The sequence below is a fragment of the Chrysemys picta genome, chromosome 2 (genome assembly GCF_011386835.1).
Source record: "Chrysemys picta bellii isolate R12L10 chromosome 2, ASM1138683v2, whole genome shotgun sequence".
Lineage (NCBI taxonomy): Eukaryota > Metazoa > Chordata > Testudines > Emydidae > Chrysemys > Chrysemys picta.
This window is the reverse complement of record NC_088792.1, coordinates 196346540-196359105: the sequence shown is the minus strand read 5'-3', so window position 1 is coordinate 196359105 and position 12566 is coordinate 196346540. Positions and strand designations below refer to the sequence as shown.

The following is a 12566-nucleotide window of genomic DNA, read 5'->3' as shown; positions in this document are numbered from 1 at the left end:
GAACCAGAACCTGTGGCTCCAATGCTGATTAGGGCTGCTAACAGCAATACACCTCAGACTCTTCCAGTCTGTGGACTCTCTATCTGTAATGAGTTGAGGGTTACCAGGAAAGTACATACACCAGATTGTGTTCCTATTTGATGGTGTTACGGGTAGTAAAGAAGGGAAAAGTTTTCCTTTAAAAAAGAATTCTCTTTGCGATGTTCCTGAGTCTGGAATCATCAAATATTAAAAGGGGGACTTTTAACTAAAAAAAGGAACATATAAATTCCAACTAGCCAGAGGTGAGGGATTATCTCAGAGTCTGGGAATGAACTGGGACCTTGTAAAAGACTGGTTCAATCTCCATCTATGCATCAGGTCTAGAAAACATAATTTTTAATGCAAGATTCTGGGATCCCTCTGTTGGAAAAGCTTATTGACACCAAAAGTTGCATTCCAAATATTTTTGTTTGAATTGGGCTTTGTTCTTGCTGTAACCCTTACCCATTGTATTGTAGTTAACAATTCCCATGTTTGAAGTGTTCACTGCACGGCCTACCCAAACTATTTTATATCATGGTATCTAGGAGTCAGACTCTGATCTCATGCCAGCATAGCTCCATTGATTTCAGTTAGAAACTGTTACTCCTAATTTACAATTTTATAAGTGAGATCAGAATCAGGCTTATATGCCTTATTTGCTTCTACCCTAGGGAAAAATATAAGCCCCAAAATCCAATAGTTCCTTGGCCTATTCTTTGTGTTGTGACACAAACTATTCTTTGTGTTGTGACACCATACTGTCCTACATACCCATCAGTTTACTTGGGAAACTAAGTTCTAAGGAGAATGATTTGAAATTTATGAAAAGAGAAAATTAATAGGAAAAAAAGGACAAGATACTGATTGTCTAAGGAAAAGAAACAGTATGTGGAGACACACTGTGGAAACGGAGCCTTGAAAGATTAAAGAAAATCTCATGCAGCATGAAGTCTGAGCATACTCTATACCAGGGGTCTCAAACTCAGATGACCCCAAGGGCCACATGAGGTCTAGTGCATTGGCCTGAGGGCCGCATCACTGACACCCCCCCAACTGCCTCGGACCCTGCCCCCACTCCACCCCTTCCAATTAGGCCCCGCCCCTGCCCCACCTCTTCCCACCCCTTCCCTGCCCCATTCCAATCCCTTCCCTGAAGTCCCCACCCCAACGCTGCCCCCAGGAGGTGCAGAAAGGGTGCAGGGTGTAGCGGGGGCTGAGGGCAGGGAGTTGAGGTGCAGGAGGTGTGCAGTGTGCTCAGGGCAGGGAGTTGGTGTGTGGGGTACAAGAGGGGTGCGGCAGGGGGTTGGGGTGCAGGGTGCAGCAGGTGGCTCAGGGCAGAGAGTTGGGGTGTGGGATGTGGCAGGGGGCTCAGGGCAGGGAGTTGGGGGTGCAGGAGGGGTATGGGATGTGGCAGGGGGTTCAGGGCAGGGGGTTGGGGTGTGGGATGTGGCAGGGGGCTCAGGGCAGGGAGTTGGGGGTGCAGGAGAGGTGTGGGATGTGGCAGGGGGCTCAGGGCAGGGAGATGGGGGTGCAGGCGGGGTGCAGGGTGTGAGCTCCAGCCTGGTGCCACTTACCTAGAGCGGCTTTGGGATGGCAGCAGCGCTCACTGGGGCCAGGGCAGGCTCCCTGCCTGCTTTAGCCCCCAGCTCAGCGCTGCTCCATTCCAGGAAGCAGCTGGAACCGTGTCCCTGCAGCCTCTGGGGGAGATGGAGGGGGAGGGGCTCAGGGTTCCCTGCTTGTGCTGCTCTTGCCGCTCCTCCAGGTACCTCCCACAAAGCTCCCATTGGCTGCGGTTTCCTGTTCCCGGCCAATGGGAGCTGTGGTGGGCGGTGCCTGGAAGGAGGCAATGCCTGAGCCCTCTGCTTCCTTCCCCCTACCCCCCGGCCCGAAGTGGCGTGCTGCCGGCTGCTTCAGAGAGCAGCGTGAGGCTCGCAGCATCAGGAGGCAATCCCACGGGTAGGCAGAGGGGCAGGAGGGGGTGCGGGGAGCGGCGGGGGGGCGCAGGGAGCTTGGCAGGCCACACACAAGAGCCCCGCGGGCTGCGTGTTTGAGACCCCTGCTCTATACTGTTAACAGAAGAGATTTCCTATGGCATAGTGGTTGAGTTACCCACAGCCCATCGATAATTTCCATCTTGTAAGCGTGAGTGACATAATTCAATATCGATCAGTTCATTCATGCCCTGTGACAATCACCTGATGCTATCTGGCTCAGGTATGTTAATTAAATCAGAATATCTGGTAAGCATCAGCTATTGTCTTGGGCAGGAAACTCTCTAGTTGCTAATTCAATTCATCTCAAACTTAGCCTTTTAGGCATTAATCAGAGCATCATGAACATCTTATAGGGTATTCACTGGTGAAGTACTTATTGAATCCGTTGTGACAATTTTTCTTCCTCCTAATTTTGTTCTATGATGTAGGACATTGGAAGATTTTTTTTGTTTCATTTTTTTTAGTAAGAAAGTTGCAGTATGCATGATAGTTTAGCCCATACTGTGCAATGTTGCTTCTTTCATGTCTGAGTAATTCACAGCAATTTCCTGGGTTGTCAGCCATGCATTTTAAGAAACCTAGCAAAATCTAAAGTGAAACCCTTTTATATGCCATTTGTCTGGGAAGCCCTTTTACCTCAATTTTAATAGTTGCATATCAGTGATAAATACCTCATTAGGATCCATAAATAGGTGCATTATCTGCTACTCTCAATTTCCATGTCAGATAGACCTGTGTCATAATAGAGTCAACACCCTATTCAAAAACAAATAATTTACAAACTACTCATGCAAAAAAGAGAAAAGTCCATTTCATTGTAGTGCAGATTATCTGCACATTGGAGTTCCAATTTTAAAAGTAGACTTTTGAGCTAGAGAGAGAGAGAGAGAGAGAGAGAGTACTTAGAATGGTTCTGAGCCCATACTGCACATATTTATGCAGAAAATATTATTTTTGCCTTCCTCTTCTCCTTCCTGTTACAATGAATCATCAAAAGTGCTGGCTATCCCTAGAGATCACTAAGACAGTAAACAGTTTTTTTTTGTATACTGTAATAAAAGTAATACAGTTTAATACTATAATATATGTAAATGTGTTAAAAATAATGGAAGAATTTCAAAATAAAAAACAGCCCAGACAATGATTTAACAGCCAGCATACTAGATCCAGATGCCAAAAAAAAAGAAAAAAAAAATTCAGGCCTAACACACTCATTGCCCCAACTCACTGTTATAATAATCTGTATCTAAAGAATGTCATGTAAGGTATCATATACAAACTGGTAACATGCCGATCATCAATATTATTGTATGATATATAGACAGGCGATGTAGAAAGAATTATAGCTGTGTGCTGGAAATATGTTCCTAAAATGTGCTTGGCAGGCAATGCCTAAGCCCAGCCCATCCAAGACAAATAAATGTTGTTTTACAGGCTTGACTTTGTCTCTAATGTAAATTAAGCAATGTGAGACCAAATAAAATGAAAAGCACATTTACAAGTAAGGTAAACAAACAATAGGGGACAAGATAACCACTTAATAATCTCAACAGAGGAAGGAGATCTTCCTGCCCCTCACAGCGAAGTCAGTGAATGTGACATAGATATAAGCAGAAGCAAAAAGACGTTTGTTATTCATCACTGAATGAATGCAAGCAGCCAGAGCGTTGGTAGTCTGAGAAAGTTGAATCCTTCAACCCAACAGGGTTGCAATATCTGAGAACTGACTATAGGTGAGAAACCTGCTTAAACAAAGATTGTGTTGTTTTGTTTTTGTTTTCCTTCTAATCATATGGGTCCTCTATTCTTACTTTGCATTTGAAAATCTGCTTTGTTAATAAACTTGTTCTTGTTTTATTACAAAACCGTCTCAATGTGCATTAGATTGAAGGGTAAACTCCTCAGCCAAACTATGAGGGTGGTTTGTGTTCTCTGTCTCTTTGTAGGCAGCAAATTTGATAATTTCTGTGAGGGTCCAGTGAGAGGGACTGGATACTGCAGGGGATACAGTTTTGGGGAGACTTGGAACTGAAAAGGCTGTTGGTGTCAGGACTCTGAGCCAAAGTTGTACAGCACAGACGCATTCAGGGTTAGAGAGCAGGCATGGACACAACTGATTACTGGTCCGAGTGAACCCCCAAAGCATTGCTCATCCCAAAATGAAATCCTTTGTTTCCATTTTCCCAACAGGAATGAGAGAAATTTTAGCAGAACCAACATTTTCCTGAAGAACATATTTTCTATGCCTCTGTCCCCAAATAAATAAAAATTGACCAAAGCAGGTCTACATTTCACACCCTTTCACACTTTATATATTTAGGATTGAGTTCTTTTTAGGGTGATAACACGCATTGGTTATGGTTTCCCTATGCTATGGTTATGGTTTCCCATATGGTTATGGCCAGACTTTCACTGTGTATGTTGGAAGCTCAGCAGAGCCATTTTGGGTACATCTACACAGCAAGTAAATACCTGTGGCTGGCCTGGGTCCACTGGCTTGGGCTCACAGGGCTCAGGTCACAGGGCAATAAAATTGCTGGGTAGACATTCAGGCTCAGGTTGGAGCTGAAACTCTTGGACCCCATGAGGGGGATGGTTCCCAGAACCCAGCCTTCAGCTCGAGATGGAATATCTACACAGCAAATTTTAGCCCTGTGAGCTTGAGTCAGTCGACCTGGGCCAGCCACAGCCTTGCTGTGGCTCTTTTATTCCAGTGTAGGCATACCCTAAAACTCATCTCCTCAGATCACATGATAACAGAAGAATGTGGATCTGCTCCAGTGTGGGACAGAGGGCTGCTTATGTTCCTTGCTCTTGACATCCATGATTATCTGGAGGCAGTGATCCTGCTCAGTGGCTCCCTTAGGATACTAGATGGAAGGACAAGACACTAGAGTTTACGACCAGCTACCCTGCAGAAATCTACTTTCTCACAATCCTCCAATATAATAGGTGGGCACTCACTTCTACAGAGTGAAATTTCTCTTGGTCTTTCTCCTTTATCCCTGCTGCATTAATCTCTCACTATACTGCCTCCAGTCCACATTTCTGAGGTATGTCTGCATGTGTTTCTTAAGGCTCTTGCCCTTGGGAAGTCTTCCTGTATAACTAACAACAACAACAACAACCCTGTAATGTCTCCCTAGGTGACATTATAGCAAATTGCATGACGATTTGAATATATAAACACTTATAATTATATAGGTTCAAGTGCAGCACTCTGCTATGTTAAAATAATCCCATCTAGCCACCTCATTACATTTAGATTTGTAAACAAGAGCCTATCCCATTTTAACACTTTAGGACAATTGCACTGTGATGAGATTAATTCTAAACAATAACAGCGATTTTCAAAATATTGAATGGAAAAATTCAGACACAAACTAAATTATTTGAGCCCTAAATTAGTGATGCTAAATAATGAAAGTGAGGAAATGCACAGTTAAGCAACAAATGTACCATATGCTATACTATACCTGGGCACAATAGGACACCACCAAAATGACTTTCTTAATGTCCCCATGGCACTAGATATTGGTGGACATATGGTATGCTCCTGCTAAACTGTGCATTTCCATGATTTTGTTGGTTGACTTTGATAGCGCTTTCTGTTTCTCTGTTGCCAGGCAGGCTTTCAAAATGTTTTGCTTTACTATCCAGAACATAGTAGCCTTACATTTTATTTTGCCATTTCATTTTTACATGGGTGTTTTTTCCCTACCCTCTGTTGCATATTCCAGTTATTGTCAGGCCTTCCAAACAGTTTTGGTTTGTGCCAATTGGCAGGTGATCGGAGTGGAACATTCCCATGTATACAACAGAATTTTTAAATGACTCTCAATCCTGGTAGTAGCCAAACAACCTAGTGCTCCTAGTTGTCTAGAGAGAGAATGTTCACGTGGTCAGCAGGAGTGTATTGCTGTTTTGCAAAGGCTCCCTCCATATTCTCAAACCATTTGAGGATACTAGTAACAAGGGGAATAAATCCTCTTGGGGCAACTTTAGTCCCAGTGATTTGGACTAGTGACAAGCTACCTTTGGTCATTCTTGATCGTCCTGTAGAGTTTGGCTATTTCCTCCTTACCAATTGTTTGAGCAAAATCCTATACTAGTTTTCCCCATCCACCATCTAGTCCCTGCTATCCTGATCTTAGGGATATTGTATATGCTCTTGGATATGAATCAACAGTATGCCCTTGTTGCCAAGAAGGCTAACGGCATTTTGGGCTGTATAAGTAGGGGCATTGCCAGCAGATCGAGGGACATGATCATTCCCCTCTATTCGACACTGGTGAGGCCTCATCTGGAGTACTGTGTCCAGTTTTGGGCCCCACATTACAAGAAGGATGTGGAAAAATTGGAAAGAGTCCAAAAATGATTAGGGGGCTGGAGCACATGACTTATGAGGAGAGGCTGAGGGAACTGGGATTGTTTAGTCTGCAGAAGAGAAGAATGAGGGGGAATTTGATAGCTGCTTTCAAGTACCTGAAAGGGGGTTCCAAAGAGGATGGATCTAGACTGTTCTCAGTGGTACCTGATGACAGAACAAGGAGTAATGGTCTCAAGTTGCACTTAGGGAGGTTTAGGTTGGATGTTATGAAAAACTTTTTCACTAGGAGGGTGGTAAAGCACTGGAATGGGTTACCTAGGGAGGTGGTGGAATCTCCTTCCTTAGAGGTTTTTAAGGTCAGGCTTGACAATGCCCTGGCTGGGATGATTTAGTTGGGAATTGGTCCTGCTTTGAGCAGGGGGTTGGACTAGATGACCTCCTGAGGTCCCTTCCAACCCTGATAGTCTATGATTCTATGATTCTATGAATATTTTACCTGGTGTCAATCATTGACCTCCCAGCAAAACCCAAGTTCCATCAGCAGTCCAATAGTATTCCTTCACTCTCTTGAATCCAGACTTATCACCCAGGTTAAAGCACTTCCTTTGAAAATAAGATTGTTTGTTGCAAGCACAAAGGGCTAGCCACATTAAAGTTTCTGTATTTTACTTTTAATTTTTTTTTTATACTCTTTTACTATTCTGTACTGAGGTTAAAAGGTTAGATCCTGTATTACTATTCAACTACTGGCACGAGCCTCTACACACTGGACCAGATTCTTAACCTCACCCGAATGGAGCTCAGGCAAAGTGAAGATAAAGGCGATCAGTGAGTCACAGTAACCTTTTACCAGTGGCAGAATAGGCACAGCAGAGCTGAGCCACACCCTGTCCACACACCCTCCACCCGTGTTGGTGGGAGGACTGCGGACGCAGGAGCCAGATCTGCCACCTCCCCAGCTTTCCACTGTGGCAAGCTTCCCTGAGTATATATTCTTCACTAGCTATATCTGGATAATTTAAATCCATGTTGATGGCCAGAAGATTTGGCCAATTTTCTTTCACTCCTCTGTAGAGACACCTTTTTCTCCAAACTTTCTCTGTTGTTTCATTTGCATCTACCACTTTAAAACTGAGCTGTTTTTCATAGACTTATCCAGATCTGGACTGAACAATGTGTAGCACAGGGACCGTTTAGAACCCTATGGAGACAGATAGGGCATAGTGTGCTGTTTTACACATGAGAGATGGTCATGTCCATTTTCCTTGTGTGCACTCAGGAAATTTGTGTTCCAAGTCTGAAGGGCAACAGTTTGGAGGCTTAACACAGAGAAGAAGAATCATGTCCATTTAAAGGATCTGTTACTGAAAAATAGAAATGTATTGCCTGACAATGGGACTTCTTCTCCTAATTCAGATAGGCGCTTTGCAATCCGACCTTTTCGGTGTCATTGATTTTTGTTAGTCTTTGCATTTTATATAAATGACTGCAGTAAACAATGTAACATTTGCTGTCATACAACACCTAGCACAATGGGGTCCTGGTCGATGTCTGGGGCCCCTAGGTACCAGGGTAATACAAATAAATGTATATTTTAGGAGAATTTAGCCATTGTTTGACGGTGCATAGGGAGATTTAAAGTGTAATTCCATTTTGAAAAGTGACTACATAAAAATGACACCATCGGTTTCTGGGGGTTTGACTGGTTCTACAGCCAATTTTCCCTATGTATGAGCAAAAATCTGATGTTTTTCTAACTGCCAGCCTTCTAAGTTCAAGCGAGGCTCTATGACTCAAGCTGCTGTGGGCTGTTTCCTTCTTGCACATTATCAGTAGTAACAATAATTCTGCAGGACCAATGATGCCATCAGTTAACTTGGGCATCCCCGTTGTTTTCATATTATCCCTAAGGGCCCTGATCCTGAAAGCTTCAGTGTGAGCAGAATCTCCTTCAGATCAGTGGGGATCCATGCAAGTGCAGAGCTCTGCGAATGTGAAGCAGATTGCAGGATCTGGGCTTGACTTACAAAAATATAACCCACCTGAAGGCTTCATATTGTGTTTTTATAAGATCGTGTTAATTGTTACTAGATTCTTGTGTTTCCAAGTGCTGAAAAATCATAAGCATATCTTCTATCTGCTTTACTTTGATGTATCAGGACTCTCAGAGTGAGTCTTCTACTCAAAAGACCCCGACCCACCAAAACCAAACCGAAACAATCTACCAAAAAAAGTGGTTTTTCTAATTAAAAAATCAGAAACAAAACCCTTCCTCAAGCAGAAATTTAATGCTGAATAAGAAGAAGAGTCAGAGACTCCATGAAGTCTACTAGAGATTTTGCAATTGTTTTCACTTTTACATGGAAGGCTTTCAGACAGTAAGGGTTTTATCCTGTGGGCCATACATCATCCAAGATAAAATAAGGTAAAATAAGCCAGGCTGGAGTGCAACACAAGAAGTTCTTGCTGAATGAACCAAAACACTCAACACAAATTGATTGATTAATTTTTTTCTTAGGGATTTCTTGTCTGCAACAGTTGTTTTGGTTTGTTTTTTGTTTGTTTTAAATGCAATATTAATGCATAGTATCTGATTTCCAGAGCCTGTAAACTGTGCCTGCAAAAAAATTAACTTTTCAGTAGCCTGCAAAACACAATGGGGGCTAGAACCACAAGTGTAGCTCCTAATTGTAAAGTCCAGAATTTCTCCAGGGAGGGGCGTGGAGATGGGAAGAGGCTCACTCTTCAAGCCCCAATAATAATTACATTGTCTGTTAGAAAATAAAGTAATTAAACCATGGTCCTAGCACCCACTGTCACACTAGTCTGCAATATTCTGCCCAGGGGGATCGTGCCTGGTCCCTACATAGACTATGGAGGAAAAACTCCTTAGATGCTCTTTCCCACCACTGCATTCACAGCTATGTTGGGATGCCCACAAACAAGCAAATATAGTGTATTTATTACTTTTTTTTTCTAAAGCTGAGAAAGTTTAGAGCCTATTTATTCTCCAGTCACTACATTCTTTTTCATTGGTGGAGTCAAAGCTGATAATACCTGCATCTGCATCTGAAGAAGTGGGTTTTTTACCCACAAAAGCTTATGCCCAAATAAATTTGTTAGTCTTTAAGGTGCAACCGGACTTCTCATTGTTTCTGGGAATACAGAATAACTCGGCTACCCCCTGATGCTTTGCTTAGGTATGTTTTTATTATTCATTTAAGACTGAATTTCATTTACTAGCAGTAACAGTAATTTGAATCTGAATTTGTGCTGCGATATTGGGCAACTACTTCTAGAATAACTGTCTTGGCCTCATCACAGAATCTCTCCATTAGCAATAGCCCGCTCACTCTGATTCCTTAAATGTTCTCTCTTAAATAGGACATTACAACAGTAATATATAATACTGGCATAGAAGCAATAAAAGCACAGAACTACTTCAGACCTGTTACGAATATATATTGCAAATACGGAAAATAAAATTGAGCTAAAAACATTTGATGTCTGTGCAATGCACTCCATTTATACCTTGATAAGGATTAACTTAAATAGAACAGCAGTCCCAGTAGTCCTCACAGAGTAGGAGCTGGTTTTGATTGTGATACTGCTGATGGTTGTGGGTGCAGGGGTTTCCTCTATATTAATAGGTTAGAAGACATTTTGCATAGTGTCGTTTATAATGGATTGGTGCTAGCATTGGAAAAGGGTCAGTATTCAAGTTTATTAGTGAAGGCTGGCAAACATATTTTCTTTTACGGACACTTTCAAATACTTATTCTAAATATTCTAAAAGTTATTAGGCAAGATATTGATTTTACTGTTGGTTCACAACATATGTAATTGTATTCGGGCAATTAAATAATTGACTAAAATGAACATCTATTTCTACTGATGCATTAAAGATATCAGAAGGCAGGAAACCATCAGCTAAATGTTATACAAGGATCAGAGCAGCCCATTAATTTGGAACTATAAATAAAAAATATAGGCTAGTATTAATGGAATTGACTGTGTGTTTCTATTAGCAAGACATATTTCTTTTTTAAAGGGAAATTATTTCCTATTGAAAATGTAACATCCATATTCCTGAGGGAACATAATGTCATTTGTATCATTTAAGTTCATATCCCTGATTTCCAATTGACTTTTTTCAGTTTTAAATTCTGGTGGTAGTCTCCCTTTCTGGGGGAAAAAAGAGAATAGGGAAAAGTATAAAGTGGCATTGTGCAGTGTTACCTTGAAAACCATCAAGCTAACATAAGTGCTGATGTATTCATATGAATATATATGTATTCATATGAATATATGGAATAGCATCTCTAATTTGGTTAAGTGGCAAAAGCAACCTACAGTATAACAGGGTATTGCTAAGTAATTTCACTGGCTCTCTGTACTAGAGGATTAATTTATTTTAATTCCTATCAACCTCATTTTTTATAGGAGGTTTCATTGTAATGGACAATAGTTATTAAAGAATGAGAGTTAACTGTAATTTACAAAATGTTAACCTGGACTCACTGTTGTTGAGCAAAATGCCGTATAATGTATCAAACCCAACATATTTTTTCAGGATAGTTGTTTCTGCATATTTCCTGGCTCCATCCTGCCCTTCAGACACTAAAACCTGGTAAACCAGTGGCTTGCGTTATCTTGATTATTTAGGTGCCTTATTATACTTCCCCACACATACCCAAAAGAAGGCTCAGCAGTTGTTGCTCAAAATAGATGAAAAAATCATATACATTCCTACCACAGTCCAAAAATGCCATTCAGTAAAGGGTCATAGTCATCTCAAAGTAAGTAAGCAAACGTACATACCCTGCTTCTTGTTGCAAAAGATGATTTCAGATAATTTAGTCTAAAACAGAATCTCTTTTCCCTTAGGTGCATTAAGGAATCAATTGTTGGGGGGGAAATCCAATATGTGCCCTAAAGTTAACTGAGCTGCAAAATTCCTTGTCTGATCTAAACTTCTAGTGCTCTACACTTGAGTGATAACAAAACTTTTCCTTGGAAGACATTTGATCTGCCGTAGTTTTAAATTTACAACTGGCATTTCTGATTTGTTTTCGGGTCACACACTTTGTTTCCTTTCAGGTTAAAGAGACAGCAGAAAGTGAGCTCTGGATTTGGGATCAAGCAGAGTTCCACGTATGATGCTGGTGACTCCACGGAGACAGTGAGCAAAGATGAGGGGAGCCAGCATGCTTCATAAAACAACCCTACAGTGACAAGCCTAACACTGATCATTAGGAACAGAGAAAAACTGATAAAGATTTAGAAGAAAGAGAGAGCTCTGAAACACATGGCAGATCTATACAAAGAAATACGATGTGTATTATTTCTAATACAGTATTCAGGACTTGTATTCATATTACATTAGACTCGCAGGAAATGTGCCTGCTTCAATGTGTACCAAATCTGAATTGGAGTTTGCAGTTGTGAATTTTTCATTCTCAGTTCTCTTGATTACTGTCTCCTAAAGCAAAAATCTGATTTTACTTACTGTGGCAATGTCCTAGTTTATCTTCAGACAAACTGAATTTAAAACATGCAAGGTGAAGGATACCTGGTTCAAATTTAGTATTGTCCAGAGGACAAGGCAATGGACTGGGAACCAGGAGATTTAGAGATTCTATTCCCTGCTTTGCTGCTGACCTTTTATGTAAATTTGGGCAAGTCACTTTGTTCCTCTGTGCCTCAGTTTCCCCACCTATATAATGTTAGAAGGTGCATACATTCCTTCATACATGTATTTGAGATCTGCAGAAGAAAAGACTTATAAATATCAATATTCATTTAGATTTCAAATCACCCCTCCTCTCTTATTTTTTCTGTCCCAACCTCTTCTCCCACATATACGTGCATGCATACAAACATGTACCTATCAGCTTATTTTAAGGTCTTAACTGTGCTTTTGTTTAAATATATCTGTTTTATTAATTCTACATGTATAAGTATTTAAATCATGTTTAAGTACCAGTAGTCTTCTTATATGAAACAGCACTCTAAGCATTAGGACTTTCAAAATGACAAATTTTGAAAGCTTTGAAATACCATTCTCTTCAAATGTTAAAAAATGATGTGTAAGACCAGCATTTCTCAGCCACTGGGTCAGGGATATTCTCTAACAGGGTCAATAGCAACTGTCCTGGAGTCATTAATAGGAATATGAAAAAAAAAACCTAAAAGTTTTGGTTCATGGGGATCCTATA

The 12566-nt window shown here is 41.1% G+C and overlaps 1 protein-coding gene across 2 annotated transcripts in view; it reads left to right on the top strand.

Moving 5' to 3' along the window:
- CCDC102B (coiled-coil domain containing 102B) overlaps positions 1-12297 on the top strand; it is a 362186-nt gene extending 349889 nt beyond the window's left edge. For both annotated transcript variants that reach the window (XM_065585187.1, XM_005281488.4), the window contains exon 9: positions 11449-12297. In XM_065585187.1, coding sequence (XP_065441259.1) covers positions 11449-11566 — 118 coding nt within the window. In that variant the 3' untranslated portion in view covers positions 11567-12297. The remainder of the gene's footprint in view (positions 1-11448) is intronic.
- Positions 12298-12566: the final 269 nt, after the last annotated feature.